General features: G+C 39.9%; 1 protein-coding gene across 2 annotated transcripts; it reads left to right on the forward strand.

Moving 5' to 3' along the window:
- Positions 1-1,250: 1,250 nt before the first annotated feature.
- Positions 1,251-15,403, forward strand: LOC118220762 (ubiquitin-conjugating enzyme E2 Z-like). Of its 2 annotated transcripts, XM_035404946.1 has the most exons (7): positions 1,251-2,050; positions 3,160-3,232; positions 3,931-4,118; positions 5,295-5,406; positions 9,135-9,247; positions 10,277-10,367; positions 11,351-15,403. In XM_035404946.1, the coding sequence occupies exons 1-7, from the start codon at positions 1,593-1,595 to the stop codon at positions 11,525-11,527; spliced, it is 1,212 nt and encodes a 403-aa protein (XP_035260837.1). In that variant the 5' UTR covers positions 1,251-1,592; the 3' UTR covers positions 11,528-15,403. The 2 variants fall into 2 exon arrangements, with proteins under 2 accessions (XP_035260837.1, XP_035260838.1); XM_035404947.1 differs by lacking the exons at positions 5,295-5,406; positions 9,135-9,247; positions 10,277-10,367; positions 11,351-15,403 and adding an exon at positions 4,548-5,287.
- Positions 15,404-19,742: the final 4,339 nt, after the last annotated feature.

The following is a 19,742-nucleotide window of genomic DNA, read 5'->3' on the forward strand; positions in this document are numbered from 1 at the left end:
GTGAGTGGGACTACGCACGGAGCTCCGGTAAAGCACTGAACGATTCGGCGAACGAATCTTTTTAATGAACTGATTCTAATGATTCAGTACACTGAAAAGAACTGCTTTGCCCATCACTAGTATGGGCTTCGTATTTAAAGTGACCAACCATACCAGTGAACACATTAGCATAAATCTCCACCTCATCCCCGGCCCCACACACACAAAAATCAACTCTACTCCGCTCGAGGGGAAAGTGGCTCTTCGCGACCGAGGAGAAATAGGCCTACTTTGCGAGCGAGTAGAACCAGCTCGCGCGCGGCTCATTGTTTTACTCTCGGTGTTGGAATTTCCACGCGTGGAAGTGGTTCTGTGCTCGCGCAGTGAATATCTGCTCGATGATTATTGGCATTAAATTGACGCCATAGAAGATAGAGAGCGCCGTTTTTTTTTTTTTGGTGCCATATCGCTTCTGAAATGGCTGAAGTCCCCCAGGATGCTGGCAGCTGTAACGTTTTTAAGACACCTAAATGTACGAACGTATCAATAACTAATAACCAATTAACATTTTAAACATTTCACAGTGAGTTTTTCTTTTGGTAAAATGAGTAATAATGCCTTCAATGTGGTTAGATTTTTTATAATGACCCCACTCATTTTGGTGAAGCGTTAAGTGCAGGCACACATGCTCGTTAGTAGTCAAGTTCGCATGATTTCTAAAGTAAAAAATTAACATCTTTGAACTATCAGTGCACGTTTGAAACGATTTAATTGCTCAATCTACTCCGATTTTGTATATTTCCTTGTTAAATGACCTGTTAAAGTGAGCCCAGATTCCAATTTTGTTTTCTTTTTGTGCATGAAACTCCCATTGTGATCACTGCAGGCAGAAGGTTCGACCTCCCTATCTTTGCATATCTGGTTCTAACCTTTTTTTTTTTTTTTTACAGTCTGTGGTTCTAACACGGACAAGTTGCTAACGAAAACCAAACCACGAAACTGTAGTTAGCTAGCTACCTTTTATTTCTGCGATTTCACGTCGAATTTAGTTTCGTCAGCTACTGGATTGCTAGCAGAATACACGCCAGCTATTAAATTCGACCACAGACTATAAAAATAGAGTCCGTCCGACCCGTCATCGCTCCCTGATGTTCACTCCCGCCCACACCCCTGACTCCTAACACCCGACCCCGCCCCACCCCGCAGGCTGCAGCGGAGGACCTTCTCAAGTGAACTCAAATAAAATGTTAAAAGGTGCAGTTCAAAAGCAAACCACTAGGGAACAGCATTACTCTAAGACAAGAGGAGGAAGTGGCTGGGCAAAATGAAAACATCGTGAAAAGATGGAAGTGCCGTTTATATTTGTGACTGACCGACAGAGTTCCGAGATTTTTTATAGCAAACATGCCCACGACTATTTTGTAAGAAAATTGTGCTCTTCTTGAATTTGTTGTTGGAAGAGAGTAGCGCCGTGTAAATGCTTTTTATCTCCTCTTCCTCGTTCACGGAGAGTCGTAGAAAACGAGCTCATTACTGAAAGAAGGAATCGTAGTGTCTTAACAGCTACTTATCTGCTTTGTGTTAACATAGAGATACATAAGTACGAGACCATAATGGCTGAGAACACAGGGGAAGAGTCGATTGGGGGGATGGGATTGACTGGTGGAGCGACTCAGAACAGCGGGACCAACTCGTTTCCGAGTTTAGGAAATTCTCTGCCGGGGGACTCGAGTGAAATTAACCCAGCCTCACCGTCTCCCGCAACGGCTGCAGAGACTGGCCTTGCCGTTATAGTCCCGGGTATTGCAGACCTGCCTGCTTCGCCGGTGGGAAGTGGTTTTGGCACAGCGATAGGTGTTCTTGGAACGGCAGTGGGCACAGCAATTCTAGCACCGTCTTCCGCTGCCCCTGCTGTTCTTCCTCCCAGCATTGGCTTGGCTGTCACCGGCAGCCAAAACCTGGCTGGGGCGGGTCTTCTCACCCAGATACACTCGACTTTCTGGGATCCAACGCTCAGCACAGACTGGGATAACGAAAAGCCCTCCCAACAATGCATTCTCCGGATTAAAAGGTAAATTAGGTTACTAGCTAGTATAACGTTAGCTTTCTCCACTGTCTCGCTGGAGTAACTAGTGAGCGAGCTTGAAAGGCATGGACAGTGATCTGTTCTGCATGATCGTCTTTATTTACGATTCGTCAGTAGCCTAGCCTAGTCATATCTGCATTAAGTTACATTTTGCGCATATTCTAGTTAAACAGTGCAAACGAAACAGTGTTTATTCAGATGCGATCGCTGTTGGGTAACCTGAACCTAATGCAGCATGCTTATATAACTATTGTAATGAAAGATTGTCATATTTTTATTAAGGTGTCTCGCCACTTAACTACCATATAACTATATTTAACGATAGAAGTGAAATGACACAAGTAATAGCAGGCAGTAAACCCAAATGAAATGTAACGACTGAATGGTAGACCGTAGTCCTGAGAGTTTTTTTTTTTTTTTTTACAGTCTCTGGTTTAAACCCATGGCACTAAATCCTTATCTTGCACATATTCATTTGGCAGGCAGAAATCTTTTAGTCAAGAGCAATCGAAAATGTATGAGAAAATGTGACTTTTGCCATCAACAGAAAAAACTTAGTTTGGACATAGCACGTATTTGGCTTGCAAACACATACAGACGTTTTTGCTGAATGCATTACAGCCTGTTAGTGTTATGCTGTTTTTTTATACACTCCTGATACGATTTTGACTGTGATGATAGTTTTACATTTTATTCTGACTTGGCCAGATGGTTGTGGGAGTCGAGGGCAATGTGAGCCCTGATTTTGCTTCATCTCTGAATCACCCTGAATATAAAGATGTGACTCTCAATATTTCTCTTGTCAATGGTGGGTTTTGCTAGATTTAAAAGTGTGGGAGTTGAGTGTGTTTTCATCTCTTGTGGTCCTATGGTAGGGCCTTCACCAGGAAATCAGTCTGTCTAGCAGTCTGCATTAGATTTCTTTGTACACACAGATACAAAGACAGGCACAGAAAACCAGCACCAAAAAAAAAAAAAAAAAGTTTTGTTACATGGGTAGTAAACCTTAGCCAAGTGTGTTGTGATAATATAGTTAGTTGGCTGAATGTTATCCTTGACCCTGTCCCATCATACCTATCTGTATTTGTGTATAGGGATATTATGTCCATCTACAAAGAACCTCCACCAGGCATGTTTGTGGTCCCTGACCCTCACGACATGACAAAGGTAAGGGCTATATTAATTATGTTCTAGCATATTACTGTCATGTGAGCTAAAAGGAAAACAGTGTTAGACAAGCCTATCTAAAGATTAGCTTTAGGGAAAGCTTTTATTAAAAAGCATATTTCAAGTCAGTTATTCCTTATGGAGGCAGGTAAAAAATTGTGTCAGTGATTCAACATATTTTATAAGTATATGGGTTATTATACTATGGTGGCTGTTATATTTGTTGAGAAACATCTTTCCATCCTAAATTGCAGGCTAGTTGACAGTCTGTGTAAACAGTGTTGTCTTTATTAGTCTACTTTAAATAAATGTTATTTTGAAAAAGGCACATAATGCCATAAATAAAATAATGTACATACAAACTGAAATTACACAAAAATGCAAGTTCTAAATAATGAGTTCAGTTTTATATTTGTGTTTAAATATTGATTGAGACAAGTATTCACATCAGTCAATTAAAATTGTTGGTGAATTGTAATACTTTTACATCTTAGGGAAAACCAGAAAATGAAAACTTTACCTATGAAGGTTTATATGTGAATATGTACAGGGCAGGCTGTGGATGAACTTCAGTGCACAGTTATGGCTCTCTTTCTAATGACTTATAATGAGCGCACTGAAATACTGTCCCACCAAAAAGTGAAGTTTATTGTTGAATGGCAGTTTTATAGGAATACTTAAGTCAGTTTGTGTTTCAGATCTATGCCCTGATCACTGGACCATTTGACACGCCCTACGAAGGGGGTTTTTTCCTCTTCCTGTTCCGTTGTCCCCCTGACTATCCAATCCACCCACCTCGTGTGAAACTGATCACTACAGGCAACAACACTGTGCGCTTCAATCCCAATTTTTACCGTAATGGCAAAGTTTGCCTCAGCATCCTTGGGTAAATGTCACCACCTTCTGTCTGTGAGAAACTATGTATTCTTGAACACATATATTTCTCTTTTGAAGTCAGTATTTGTTTCATTTTCTTTAAATATTGTATGAACAAGAATTGTCATTTCATGTTGCACTCATAATTGGATTCTAGATGTGTTTCTGATTAGGATTGCATCTTTTTTGGTTTTGCAGTGGTCACAGCATGAAAAACTGTCCTTCATGATGCCTTCTTTATTTTTTTAGACAAATTTTTATTTAAAATTTTTATCCAGATTTTATTTTTCTCAAATCGTGCAACGCCCAATTATATTTGTAGGGTTGTCTCCTTGCTGCCACGTCAGTACTTTCAAGTCAATGAAGGACAAGTGTGCTCTCTTCTTAAGCACATGCTGCCCACTGCCATACCTTTTTTTTTTTTTTTTTTTTTTACTAGTAAGCACAGTCATGGCATCTTCATATGCTGCTGGTGCAGACAGACAGCAGATGAGATGAGGAGATATCCACCGACTGAAATACCCCCTCCATGGGTAGTTCTTTGGCCACTTTGGCCCCACCTTGTGGAGCTGTCAGATGGCACCTGCTCAGGATGGATTCATTACCAGACCTCCTGCCCCCCACACATAGCAGCCCAGAATCTTAACAGTATTAATCTCCCAACATTCCCCTGTCTTTGTAGCTTATTTAAGGGGCTTAATTAATTTTAATATTATATAGGTTCTTCTTAATTGTTGGGTAAAAAAATATAACATTTTTTTAAATAAGTATTTTTGTAACATTCCATTAAGTGTCAAATACAGGGCTCCTCTTCCCTGGTCCTGGAGATCCACAGGATCCAATGGGTTTTTTTCCCACCTTAAAATCTGCAGCCAGGTTAGACTCATGTAAGGTGAGTCAACAGTGTGATAATCAAATGCTTTACTTGGTGAAGTACATACTGAGTGACAGCAAGAAACCTAGTGGCTGTCCAGGATCAGGGTTGAGGATTCCGGATCTAATATCTTGTCACTGTTACTAGATGACTTAATCCTATGTTTATTGTGTTATGTATGAATGGAGCTTGTACTGAAGCCCCTGTGAGCTTTTGAGTGGGTCGGGTATGGTAACTTTTAATTCTGACTTATTACTGTTGAGCAGTGTGACTGCTCAGTATATGAGTTTTCTGTTTTGTGTGACTCTTCAGGACCTGGACGGGGCCTGCATGGAGCCCAGCCCAGAGTATCTCCTCAGTCCTGATCTCCATCCAGTCTTTGATGACTGAGAACCCCTATCACAATGAACCGGGCTTTGAACAGGTACACAAACTGTTCAAAACACATAAATCTCTGAAAATGCATATTTCAGTGTGTTGGGTATTTTGGCCATGACTCTAAGTAAATGCCAGGCTCAAGTGATCAATAACAAAGTACCAGTGCTCATGCTCATGTATTGCAGGAAAACGGCTAACATACTTGCATGCCATTTAAAGTAAGAGACATCATGGGATATTTGCAGCAGTTTTTGCAAATAAATGTCACTTCTTGAAATTAATTATTTTGTACAGTAAACAAGGTACCTGAAGTAGTGCAAAGCAATTCATTGAATTTTTGATAATTTTTTTATTTTAAAATTACTAATTGACTGACATTGGTTCAAATAACTGAATTATACTACGTTCAATTTTGATCTTGACACTGTTAACGTGTTTCTAGCAGGAAATCAAATGGAGCACGAAAAGCCGCAATTTTTACACATTTTTATCGCTGAAAATATGGTAATTTAACTGCATTGACCGCTACAACTTCTGAGTGGGGAAAGTCATTGCATCGGCGCATCCAAACTCGCAAGTTGTGAGTGACACATAGTGTATTGTATAGGTACAGTGAGCTCCATAATGTTTGGGACAAAGAAGAATTATGTCTTGATTTGGCTTGGTACTCCACAATTTTAGATTTGTAATCAAACAATGGTTGCACAGGTATTTCTGATTAGTCAGGTGTCCTCAATTGCTTCTTTAGTGCCGGTATAAGAGACCTTTCAGTATCTTTTCTTGATTCTAGGCTTTTGATTTCCTTTGGAGTCTGTTATTTGCCTTTGTCAACATGAGGACCAGAGTTGTGCCAATGAAAGTCAAGGAAGCCAATATGAGGCTGAGAAATAATAAAAAACAGTCAGAGACATGAAAACAAACCCCCAAACACCTGTGTGACAGATCAGAAACACTCTTCAGGAGGCAGTGACTATTGTTTGCAGAAGACTGCACGATCCATACTACAGTGTACACTGCAAGATGCAAAGCATTAGTTAGCCTCAAAAACAGGACGGCCAGGATACAGTTTGCTAAGAAGTATCTAAAAGAGCACAGTTCTGGAAAAAGGTCTTGTGGACAGATGAGACCAGGATTCATTATCAAAGTGATGGCAAGAGAAAAGTGTGGAGGCCAAAAGTACCTGCTCTTGATCCAAAGAACCCTCTCATCTGTGAAACGTGGTGGGGGTGTTATGGTTTTGGAATGTATGGCTGCCGCAGGTACTGGCTCCCTTGTCTTCATTGATGATATAACTGCTGATAGCAGCAGCAGAATAAATTCTGAAGAGTAAAGAAGCATCTTATCTGTTCAAGTTCAACCAAATATCTCTAAACTCATTGGACGGCACTTCCTAAAGCAAGACAGACATACTTCTGAATCAACAAAGGAGTTTTTCAAGCCAAAAACTGGAAAATTCTTGACTGGCTAAGCCAATCTGAATCCAATTGAACATATGTTTCGTATGCTCTACTGGAAACCTAAGGCACTGAGCCCCTAAAACAAGCAGGAGCTGAAGTTGGCTACAGTACAGGCCTGTCAGAACATCACCAGAGAAGATGCTCGGCACCTGGTGATGTCTATCGGTCACTAGTCTCTCTTTGACAGACTTTCTCATAAATGTGAAATACTTGTTGACAGACAATTTCAAGACGTGAATTGCCTAACTGAAAGCATAGGTGAGAACTTCCTTGTCGAAAGTGGTGGAAGCTGAATAGGCTTGACCAATCACAGCTGCGCGGAGCACTGGTAAACGGAAGCCATGGAAAACACCACAAGGGTACTGACGGCTTAGTCTCTCAGACTGTAATAAATTTCTCATCCCAATCAAACTTTTTCAAAAAACATTGCCTTGTAGGACTTTTCCTCCATTTAGCCGATGAGACAGATGTCTCAGGTTATGCGAAGACAATTGAAACTCTTCTGTTCTCAATGTCTTTGTTGGTGTTTCAGTTTTGTCCTGCATATGTGCCAGCTATACCTTTACTCATCAGAACGCTAACCTGCTCCTCCATAATTGACAAAAGCGGGCTAACAACCAGCACAATGGCCTATTTTGGCCATTGACACTCGTGGAAGTTCTTAGCTAGTAGTGAGCAAACTGGGCTATGTTTGTTATGTCAAACCTTTGCCATAACCTGTCTTACAGACAGGCATATACATCCCACCTTTCCAGTAAATATCTCAATATAAGGCTTTGCTGTGGTTTAAAACTTTAAATGCAGTGTAATCTGCTAATTTCAGAACTAATCCTGTTGAAAAGTTTGTCTGTAATCTCCATTGCATTCTCGTTCAAAGAGTTGCCGATCGGACTATAAACACAGTTGTTCTTTTGCTTCTTGGTTGGATATGGTATGCCTAAGTGAGCATACCATAGAATAAATCATAAATTTAATCCTGATTAGCCAATGGGTTTTGAGATTTGATGGGTCACAGGGTTCAAGCAGTCATTGCATGCAAAGGATATACAACAAAGTACTAAACAGGACTACTTTCAGTTTCATACATACATACATACACCTTCTATGTAATCCAGTAGATTCTGTAGTGTGAATGATATGTTTCTTGGTATAAATGTCTGTTTATAAATGTGACCTATGTGCTGTTTGGGAAATGTCCCCATGGGGATAATGAAGTATTGCATATATGAATGTGTGTATGTATGTATGTATAGTTAGTTGCAAATATACAAGAACTTGCACATTTTGTAAAATGAACTTGACAGTCAAGAACAAACATATCCTTTTTGGTGGAATATTCTTTAGGTATTTAGCAGTTTCATATTAATTTACATGTCTTGCATGAGGCAATTTTTGTTATTTGACACTGTGATGTGACAAAGTTTGAATGAGCACATAGTCAAATGGTGAGATTAAAAAACACATGACACCAGTCTAGTGATTTCTTTGTAAAACTGGAGCATTTGCTGTGTGTACATTAGCTTAGTTAACATTAGTAGCTTGAGTTTTATCATCATTATTGCCAATTTGGTTATGCTAATGGAACTCGGCTCTGCCTTGTTCCCAAGGGGCCAAGACTGAACTTTGTTTTTGAAGCTCACTTCCAAGTCTTCTTGAGAGAATCTGCTCTCTTGTCTAACCACAGTTTGCTCCAGTCAAGGTCTTTTAGCCACCTGTTTCAGTATAAGTCAATGGTACCAGTGTAATCAAAACACAAAGTCAGTCATTTTTTCCCACAAGTACATGTAGCCGAAATTGGTGTTTCTTGTTTGTTTAATGTCATAAAGTTTTTGTGTCGATTGGACAGCATCCTTTGTGGACCAGTCAGGGACAATTTGCGTCACTGCCTAGTCACATTGCTAGTGAGCAATGTCTCTCAACAAGACCAGGAACCGAGCTTCAAAAATAAAGGCAGTTATTGGCCAAGTTAGCATTCGGTCTGGTGGAACGGTCTTGTACAAGCACAAAAGACAAACTTGGCAGCTGAAAAGTTGGCCAGCTGAGACCAGCAGCAAGCTGAAAAGCTGTTGCTAGGTTTTTCTTTCTTTTGTTTTTTAGTGTGCCGACAACTCAAACTCACTCTCTCGGTGTGTACTCCCGGTCTCAGCCCTGAACTGTGGAGAGGAACACATTTATAAGCACCTGGGCAGATTGATTAACGCAACCCAGGTGCGTGTGCTCTCTCAACCAGTCGGCAGGGCAGAGACAAATCTGTCTGTTTGTGTGAGCTTGTTTGTGTTTGTTTCACCTTCTCTGCACTCACTGGTGTCTGTAACAGGAGAGACACCCAGGGGACAGTAAGAACTACAATGAGTGCATTCGCCATGAGACCATGAGGGTGGCTGTGTGTGACATGCTGGATGGCAAATGTCCCTCTCCTGAAGCTCTCTGGTAAGTCTTCTACCAATTAAAGTGCCATAAGCAGAGACTCTGCTATGTCATTCCTATTGTGATTTGTGGAAGTGGAGGACCAATGAGGAGAGCTTCCTGTTGCAGTCTTTGTGTTTGAAAGTGACTGTTCAAACCCTTCAAAATTAATATTGATGTGCTTGTGGACTTGTTTTATTTTACTTTATGAATTTGTGTTCTGTATTCTGCACATGCCAATACAAGACTTATTTAATTTGGGTATTCTGAAGAACTTGAGAACAGGACAAAAGCCCTCCAAAGCACTGTTCATGATTTGGAACTTGAAAATGGCTTGTCTGTTTGAAGGCTGATGTTATTCAGACCTGGTCTATTGCCAGTGGGTGTCGCTGGTAACATTACTAAAACTCTCTTATTTAAACTTAATCGAAATGATTGCTATTGTCATGTTGTAGTGTAGGGGTCCTCAGCCCAAGTCAGGAGAGCCACAAGTCTGCTTGGGTCTGAATTTGTTTCTGATTATAAGGTGAAAACAAAAATCTGCCAAACCTGTGACTTGCTCATGGCTAGGGACCACCCTTGCAGTAAGATTAAAATTAAGGATTGTTCTGGTACTTTAGGCTCATTAACAAAATGTAACTGTTGACACAGGCTTCTATTGCAAACGAAGACCTAAAACATAATTACTGGATAATTTGGCAGGTGTGCTTTCCTGCTGAAAAAATAGTAAAAATGTGGAATATAATCAGATCCTTAGCCTTCAATATCATTATGCTTTTAGAAAACTTCAAAATGCTAAACCAGGTAAGATCCAACTCTGGCAGCAGAAGGCTTTGGTGAATTGGCTACCTGTGATTTGTATAGCTTCTTCTGCCCCAGCATTCAATACAGGATCTGAGACCTTTAGACACAGTGTTGTAGTGAGGCAGACAACCACTTGGTAGCCACCACTTCAAATGAGCTACATCGCCGAGTTGCCCCTCCCAGCTCTCTCTTTATGACCATGTCCTGGATATCTTCTCACTGTTTGCTGTGTACATGTCTTTGTTGTAGGAGTGTAATGGAGAAGTCTTTCTTGGAGTACTATGACTTCTATGAGGGGGTCTGCAAGGAGCGCCTGCATCTTCAGGGACAGACAATGCAGGTAACACTGCCAACAGCACAAACTGGTCAGAAGCGATTATCATAATAACCACCACATAATAAGCAAATCCAACCTTGCCATCAGGTCTGAATCAAAAAGGTATTGAAAATGACGGCAGCCAAAATCAGTGGGCAGCTTTGGTACTATACAGAATCCCTATATACTATAAAGGATTGGTCCAAATTGATTGAATCTAAAGGAGTGGTTATTTGGTGTAACAAAGTAAAGGGCTATGTTTTTGCAGCATGTCCAGTTAAAGAATGTGGTCAGTACTGTTATTAATTAGTAAGTAATATACGTTTACATTTCTTTGTTTTGTCTGGTTATGGAAAACAATTAGCAAAATCTAAAAAAATAGGCTAACATTAGTTTTTAGTAAGGTTTGCATAATACAGGGACATAAATTTATTAGAATTTTATATAATTGATATTGAATCATAAGGTGTTACCTTAACAGTTCAGGTGGACTGCAGTGAAAAAGGTCTTACCTGCAGTTGGTCACTAATGCCTTACTTCAATTTTGACCTGCAGGAATACAGACTTCATTCAAGGGAAAATGGCTCTAGGGGCTGAGGTTTCTCTGATTCTGATTGGTTGTAGAGATGTTAAACCCTTATCAAAATAGTCCCACAACATTATCAGAGACCACACTTTAAACACTGATTAAATTTCATGTCTGGTGAGTGTAAATCATTTGGTTCAGGAAGAAAACAGCCTTTTAGAGCAGCATTGTTTAATTTATTTCAGTAGAACAAAGACATCCTGGACTGTGGATCTTGTGGCACAATACCTTGGAATCCATAATCTAATGGTTTCAGGGCTCATTTCTGTCTGTTGTCAAATTTTCTGCAACATTTTATTCTCCTGTTCATCCAAGGAGATCTTTAAAAGCAGCACCATCGCAGGCATTGAGATCCAAACCTAACCCCCAGACCCAAATAACATGTGGCATTCATGTACTCGTGTGGCCCCATTTTTGCCAGGACCCATTTGGTGAGAAGCGTGGCCATTTCGACTATCAGAACCTACTGTCACGGCTGCAGAGCATCCACCAGCGTGTGCGTGAGAAGTGTCAGCTGGAGGAGAATGATGCTGATACAGACTCTGATACCAGCTCCTCAGGCACGGACCCAGACAGCCAAGGCAGTTCCAAGCCATAGCCAGGGGCACCACACACATGCAAGTTCCTGCCCCTTCTTTATACTACTCCCTCTGCAGAGCACTGATGCTCTACAGACAGCTCTGTTCTACAGCTAGGGGGAATGTTCATTTTTCTTTGTTGTCAGGAGCGAGCTGCCTGATGAAACAAATGAGATTGGAGATGAGTGCGAGTGGACAGGTGGCGGTAAGTGAATAAAATGGAGTGTAGAAAAGTCCCTGCCACCATTTACAGAGAATCTCTGAAGCTTAAGACTTTGAAACAGACATGGCGTGGATGCTCACCTGCCTGTTTTTTTTTGTCATGTTTTTCATGAAATGCTTGTTTTTTGGAGTCAAACTACAGAATGTTGTATCCAGGGAGACGGTGTGAGCAAGGGCCCTAGTGAAGAAAATGGGTAGCATTCACAGCCCCCCTTCTGTAAGATTAGCCCATGCAGGTCTGGATTCTCCTGTCTTTTTTGATGAAAGTGATGATGGTGCAGTGGTAAACATAAAAGTGTAATAGTTCCCAGGTGTGCTATGTCATTATGGCTCCATTTTAAACCTAGCCATACAGCTGAGAGAGAAATAGTCAGAGAACCACTAGATGGAATTTGTTTGACTAGAAGGCTCTCTGTTCAAGTAGACTATAGTTTTTAAATGCTTCATTTTTGCATTAAGCAGATGCACAAACCACGTTTTTCTGCTGGGTATTGAGTTTCTTTTTGCTTTGTTTCTTGACACATACAAACTACTTTATTCTATCATTGAGTCAAATTTCATAATAAACTAATACAAATCAAACAAAATTATTCAAATACAAATATATTGAAGTGTAAATGTATTTAATAGATTAATCAGTGTTTGAAAGAATGGAGAATTCACTGACTCCTTGATTTGGTTGCTGACAATTGTATTACAGAAGGTTATTGAAACCAACCATGCCTTCTAGAAATTGACAGTGTGGGCTCCCCTAGAAGAAAATCTGCACCTGGAGGAAATTCATAACACCAGCCTGTACTATACATTAAAACACCCTCATTCCATGGCCATGTTTGTGATTTTGGGATTATATAAATATTCAAAATATGGTGACTGGATACAAATACCCATACTGATAAACCCTTGCGGAGTTCATATTTCAAATTCCAAATGCTGATGTTCGTTAAGCATTATGTTGATACAAATTAAATACGAAGCCAGAAAAGAAAACACTTTGCTACAAGTTGTAAATAGCAGCACAGTGCATCAGATATAGAGTTTTGTAAATCAGTTTTGTAAATTAGTGCTTGTTATTGATATTGTAGCCAACTATCCAAATTCAGACGTACCAATCACCATTCTAGATGTATTGAGATTGAGAGAATTATAATTGATCTTGCTATGCATTGTCTGTGTCATCCTATGGTGTGTAGTTGACTTGTCATTGGTCATCATTTTTGTAGGCCAGTACATATGGACAATGTTCAGATTGTGTCTGTGACTAGGCCATTGTTTAGTGTACTCTAGTAAAGCACAGGGAGATCCCTCTTTCAAGGGGATTCTCCTCTTCATTGCATAACAGTGTGCTCGACTGAGTGACCAGATGTAGTTCCAGGCCAGGTGAACATATTGATGAAAGGCTTACCTTAAATCGTCTTCAGTCCATTGAAATAGATGAGGAATCACTCTTTTCTTCCTTGTGTTTTTCTGAGGGTGTTCTTCCACATTTTGATTGAATTCTGTTCCATAGTCTGGTGTTTTTGTATTAAGTATTTGTGCTTTCACCAAACTGGACTTGAACTGACATGAAGAGCTTTGTACCTTAATGTTTTTGCCTGTTTGAGAGCTCAAGTTAGCGCATTCGGTCAAGTCTTTGCATTTCTATTCTAATTCATCAACCTCCGTGCAACTTGTCCATCTGAGAATTTCAGTACCATGACCTGGCATGTCAGACATGTCATTTCAGAAAGAGACTAGATGGTGCCATTTCCCAAGGATCACCATGCAACTGGTTCAAGCTTATGATTAATACATCTAGAACATGAAGAAATCAAACGTAATGTTCAAAAGCCATTTGGCTCACGTGTAGAACAGTTTTCAAAATCAAAAACTTTGTTCTGTTTGCATTCTTTCATTTTCAACATTGGATTCCTATCAGTTTAGGAACACAAGTGGGATTAAAAATGTTTTATAGGTAAATATTTCTGGAGATTTGCCAGTGTCTGAGGTAGGATGTGTTCCAGTGGTGCCTATAGGATTATTTCATGCAAACCAGAAAGTCAACTCACCTTTGATACTCCAAAGATCAGTAGCACCTTCTCTGGAAAAAAGGCAGAAAAAAACAGGTAGAAATAGAAGCAAATTCAGTAGTCTTGAAAATAGTTAAGCAATTTGTTCATTAGATTTTGATTGGATTTTAACTTGGCTTTTTTAATTGATCATCTATTCATCGTAGGTTAGTATTGTGGGGGAATTCAGTACATATGGTAACATGACAATCTAAACTGAAAGAGAAGCTCTGGATTCATTGCATGGTGATTCTTTGTAGCTCTGATATGTAAAAGCATGTTGCTGTTGTGCTATTGTGTATAATGCACTGTTATTTTTGTTTTTGTTTTGCATTGGGTTTTTATTTTTGAGCAAGGGAATTTAAATAATGGTCCAGGATTATAACTGACCAACACCTTGACTGTCTTGATCTCTATAAGCAAATGACTGCCTCCTATTGGAAGATTCCAATGACTAAATAATTTTGCATTTGAAATATAGTGCTGTAGTGGTATGCACTTATTGTACATCTCTTTGGAAAAAAGTGCCTGACAAATATAATGTCATGTAATGGAATGGAATGAAGAGGCTCTGGGTAGAAGTTATGCAGGATGAGGCTTAGCCATTCTTAGCCATAAGCTCAAACATAAGTGATTCACTTGAGATAAGAAGAAAACCAGCAAATACAAAGGTACTACAGGCCCAGGACTGCTGTACGCACACGTTAACATTCTATGTTAATGTTTTTTTCCAAGGATCGCATGCTCCTAAGTTGAAAAAATATAATGCATCCCAATTAGTAGATGTGCTACAAAAAAATTCCAGTTAGCACACATCAGTTTTCAGGAATAAATGCTCCTAAAATAGCTGCACTGTAGAGTCCTGACACATTCTTCTCAGTGGTGGTCCTGAAGGGACACAGTATCCACTGGCTTTGGTCTCAGCCAGGCACTTAACCCCCACATTTAACTCTTCCTTTGTCATGGTAGAACCATGTTCTTACCACTTGTTAGTTTTGTGGTTTAACGGATTGAGATAAATCTGCTGAACTACAACTCTCCAGGCCAGCTGAGTATTCTTGCTGAACATGAAAAAACTATTAATATCTCCCTCTGAACCTTTTTACAAAAAGACAGGCACAATATAAAGTATCTTCAAGGAGTCTGAATAGTTTTGCACAGTTTTACAGATATGCACTACACTGAAAGCTTGAAGTTATTAAAATCAGTGGAGTAAAAACAAATCTGTACTCGCGGTTGAATGGCCATGATGGAGTCATTCCAGGATTTTACAGCGGTCTTACCGAAGATACATCCTGTTTCCCTCTTTTTTGGATTGGCTTTTCTATAGTCAAAATGGTACGGTAAAACTCAACCTACTTCTCACATTTCCATACTGCAGGGAGATAAGTTTTGGTTCTTCAACGTTATGCTCATCTGACCATTCTTGTGCCTTTTGTTATTTATCTTTGCATTTTGTATTTTTGTTTTTGACATTGCATAAATTTATCACTTGCGCAACACTCTGCCTTCATATCCAGCGAAAACAGTGTTGCATCATTTCCTGTGGCTAGATGGTGAAGTCTTTACAAAAGTGTGTGTTATTTTTCTGTGATCTGATGTTAATAAACTTCATTTGCAGGGTAACACATGTGCAAATACAAAAATGAATGGACATTTTACCAAGGGCTTGTACTTCTGCTGTATTGGGTAGATAGTGTGTTTAGGGTGTTTTTCCACAGCTCTACTCAATTGTATAGAACTTACATCATATTATTAGTTTCCTTGACAGTAAACCACCCATACCCTTTTTTCACCAAGGCATTTTGAGGGTGCCGGAGCCGGTGCCTAATCTCAAACCAGTTCTTCGTGTTTCGACAGCAAACGAACTGGCTCTCGGCCAGGAAAACTGGTTCCAAAGCGGCACCAACACTTGGATGGTCTAGAACCAAGAACGGTTTACGTCAGGGGCTGGGGGCGGGATTATCGTGACCAGCCAAGACCAACTAAACCTTTGTGACTGCCAGGTAGAGTGAGAGCACCTATTATCGACTACCTTAATTCGACAGACAGGAAAACGTAAACTCATTTGCAACTATATATGAAATAGGCGAAATATCGGTAACAACCTGTACCTAGTTATGTAGGAAAAAATATCCTTGTTAACCTCCAGTTGTTATTTTTTCAGTACTTTCGCGAGGGTTTTTCCTGCGCGGGTAAATACGTCAGAGGTGGTCCAGCGCTAGCTTTTGGTTGCAACGGAGACGTGTATCGACCACCCCATATAAATGAATGGAACTTGACATAAATTTGCTAGCATACTGTTTAAGTGTCCTGTCTTGCATATTTGAGGTTAATATGAGAAAGGGTCATCGCTATCAGCACGCCTAGGAATCCGTACATATTCACTGTTGTAGCTCAAGTCGCAGGATGCAAAATAGCCGTTAGGAAAGCAGTTTGAAATTATGAAGAAACGTCTGCGCCATTGGATTTAATGGGTCGCGATGAGATAATTCATAGCGTGTTGCTTGTCTTAAAGTTGATATAGTAAATAAGGCTGTCATAATATAACTAAATGTATATGTATGAAGTTGGTTTTTTACATTTAGACAGTTTATCTGTATTTTTACAGAACATACATTTTAATAGGTTACAATGTTGCTGGGAAAGCAGAGACGTATACAGTGACGTAATGATGTGGCTCTCTAGCCTGTGGAAAAGCAAACCGGTTCTTAGAAGGTTCGCAAGTTGAACCATCTGCGAACAGGTACTAGCACCAGAACCAGAACTAGGTTTGCATTGGTGTTAAGGGGGTACCAGTGAGACTGCCTCTCAGGCTCACAGTGATGTTACATCGGATGCTTCAATGTGGGACACTGTAAAAAGCGCCACACTAGGACCCTTTCTGCGTCTGAACCATCTGTACATATTGTGTTGATAGTGACAAATTCACATTAAACCATTTGTATTAAAATTGCATTAAATGTTTTTTTATGAATCAGTTTATCTAGTTTGATTTTAAATGTGTTTCAAACTCCCAAACACTCGCCCTGCTCCAAATGGGAATTATGTCATCCCCAATTCATTTTGTGCAATTTCTCTTGAATAATGTGAGCTGTCTATTATGTGAGGGAAATGTAACGCTTTTCCATGGTAACTTCACAGCCCTGTGTCTTGTAAAATGCTTTATTTTTTGTAAAGGAGAATCTATAAATAAACTGTATATCTATATAGTGTAAATCTGTTTGGATATTCATTGAGATGCTACAATTAAACCAATTAGTACTGGATCTGGTATAAATGTCTGAGAATTATTTTGAACTGAATACAGTAGTGGTACAGCAATGTGAGAAATAAAGCACTCTGTTTTAAAATCCTATAGTTTTACATATTAGGACATAACCCGACCCTCATCTAACCAAAAATAAGCCAACATGCAGCAGCCTACCGTGGAAAAAGTGCACTCCATTATTCAGTAGCTTGTAGAACCCCCTTTAGCACCAATAACCTTAAGTACAGTCAGGTCCATAAATATTTGGACAGTGACACAATTTTCATCATTTTGGCTCTGTAGGCCACCACAATGGTTTTGAAATGAAACAATCAAGATGTGATTTAAGTGTAGACTTTCAGCTTTAATTTAAGGGTTTTGTCAACAATATTGTATGAACAATGTAGGAATTACAACCATTTTTATACATAGCCCCCCCCCCCCCAATTTTAGGGGCTCAAAAGTAATTGGACAGACTAACATAATCATAAATTAAATTGTCATTTTTAATACTTGGTTGCAAATCCTTTGCAGTCAATGACTGTCTGAAGTCTTGAACCCATAGACATCACCAGACGCTGGGTTTCTTCCCTGGTGATGCTCTGCCAGGCCTCTACTGCAGCTGTCTTCAGTTCCTGCTTGTTCTTGGGGTGTTTTGCCTTCAGTTTTGCCTTCAGCAATTGAAATGTATGCTCAATTGGATTCAGGTCAGGTGATTGACCTGGCTATCGCAGAACATTCCACTTCTTTGCCTTAAAAAAGTTTTGGGTTGCTTTCGCAGTATGCTTCGGGTCATTGTCCATCTGCACTGTGAAGCGCCGTCCAATGAGTTTTGAAGCATTTGGCTGAATCTGAGCAGATAATATAGCCCTATACACTTCAGAATTCATCCTGCTGCTTTTGTCAGCAGTCACATCATTAATAAATACAAGGGAACCAGTTCCAGTGGGGGCCATACATGTCCACGCTATTACACTACCTCCACCATGCTTCACAGATGAGGTGGTATGCTTTGGATAATGAGCAGTTCCTTCCCTCCCAGATACTCTTTCTCTTCCCATCATTCTGGTACAAGTTGACCTTTGTCTCATCTGCCCATAGGATGTTGTTCCAGAACTGTACAGGCTTTTTTAGATGTTTTTTTTGGCAAACTCTAATCTGGTCTTCCTGTTTTTGAGGCTTACCAATGGTTTACATCTTGTGGTAAACCCTCTGTATTTACTCTGGTGAAGTCTTCTCTTGATTGTTGACTTTGACAAAGATACGCCTACCTCCTGGAGGGTGTTCTTGATCAGGCCACCTGTTGTGAAGGGGTTTTTCTTCACCAGGGAAAGTATTCTACTGTCATCCACCATAGTTGTTTTCCGTGGTCTTCCAGGCCTTTTGGTGTTCGAGCTCATTTCTTTTTAAGAATGTACCAAATAGTTGATTTGGCCACACCTAATGTTTTTGCTATCTCTCTGATGGGGTTTTTTTTTCAGCCTAATGATAGCTTGCTTCACCGACAGTGACAGCTCTTTGGACTTCATATTGAGAGTTAACAGCTCTCAATATGAACAGATTCCAAATGCAAATGCCACACTTGAAATCAATTCTAGACCTTTTATCTGCTTACTTGTAAATGAAATAATGAGGGAATGACTCACGCCTGGCCATGGAACAGCTGAGCAGCCAATTGTCAAATTACCTTTGGTCCTTTAATTACAGTCAGGTCCATAAATATTTGGATATTAAGTTATTATTTTAGCTGTCTACCACAGCATATTGGAGTTGGAATTAAATAATGAATATGAGCTCAAAGTGCAGACCTTCAGCTTTAATTGGAAGGTGTTTACATCCAAATCGGGTGAAAGGTGTAGGAATTACATCACTTTTATATGTGGTCCCCCCTTTTTGTTTTCTCTATGAGCGTCTATCATTTTCTTACTGTACATCAAATCAAAGATATTGAGGTCTTTATGCAAAACTCACTTAAGGTCCCACCAGATCATCTCCATAGGATTGAGGTCTGGACTTTATTTGGCCATTTTAAAATCCTGATTCTTTTTCAGCCAGTCAGTCATAGGTTTACTGGTGTACGTAGGATCAGTGTCCTGTTGCATCATCCACATTTGACCAAGGATTAGCTGTTGGACAGATGGTCTCAAAATGGTATGGAATTCATGGTGGACTCGATGATTGTGGGGCTTCCAGGTCGCGTGGCTGCAAAATACCCCCAAATCGTCACTGCTCCATCACCATGCAAGATGCTGTTTGGTTTTTTTTCCAAATATGGCATTGCATATTATGGTCAAACAACTATATTTTGGACTAAACTGTCAAAATAGGTTTGCAAAAGTGGTGTGGTTCACTCAGGTGCAATTCTGCAAACCTAAGTCATGCTGAAATGTTATTTTTGGAGAAAGGGTCTTCTGGATACCCTTCCATAAAAGTCATACTTGTTCAGTCTTCCTTATGGTGGAGTCATTAACTCTAACATTTATCATGTTGACAGGCCTATAGATCCCTGGATGTATCTTCAAGGTTCTTAGCAAATTTCCAGAGCATCATACAGTCTGATATTGGGGTGTATTTGTTGGGACACGCACTGGCAACTGGCTTGAATGTGTATCATTTGTATATGATCCTTCCCACTGTGGAGTGATCGACTTATATATTGTTTGGGACTGGCTATATAATCCTTCCCAGACTTATGAGCAGCATCACTTCCTTCTC

Source organism: Anguilla anguilla, chromosome 2 (genome assembly GCF_013347855.1).
Source record: "Anguilla anguilla isolate fAngAng1 chromosome 2, fAngAng1.pri, whole genome shotgun sequence".
NCBI classification, from domain to species: Eukaryota; Metazoa; Chordata; class Actinopteri; order Anguilliformes; family Anguillidae; genus Anguilla; species Anguilla anguilla.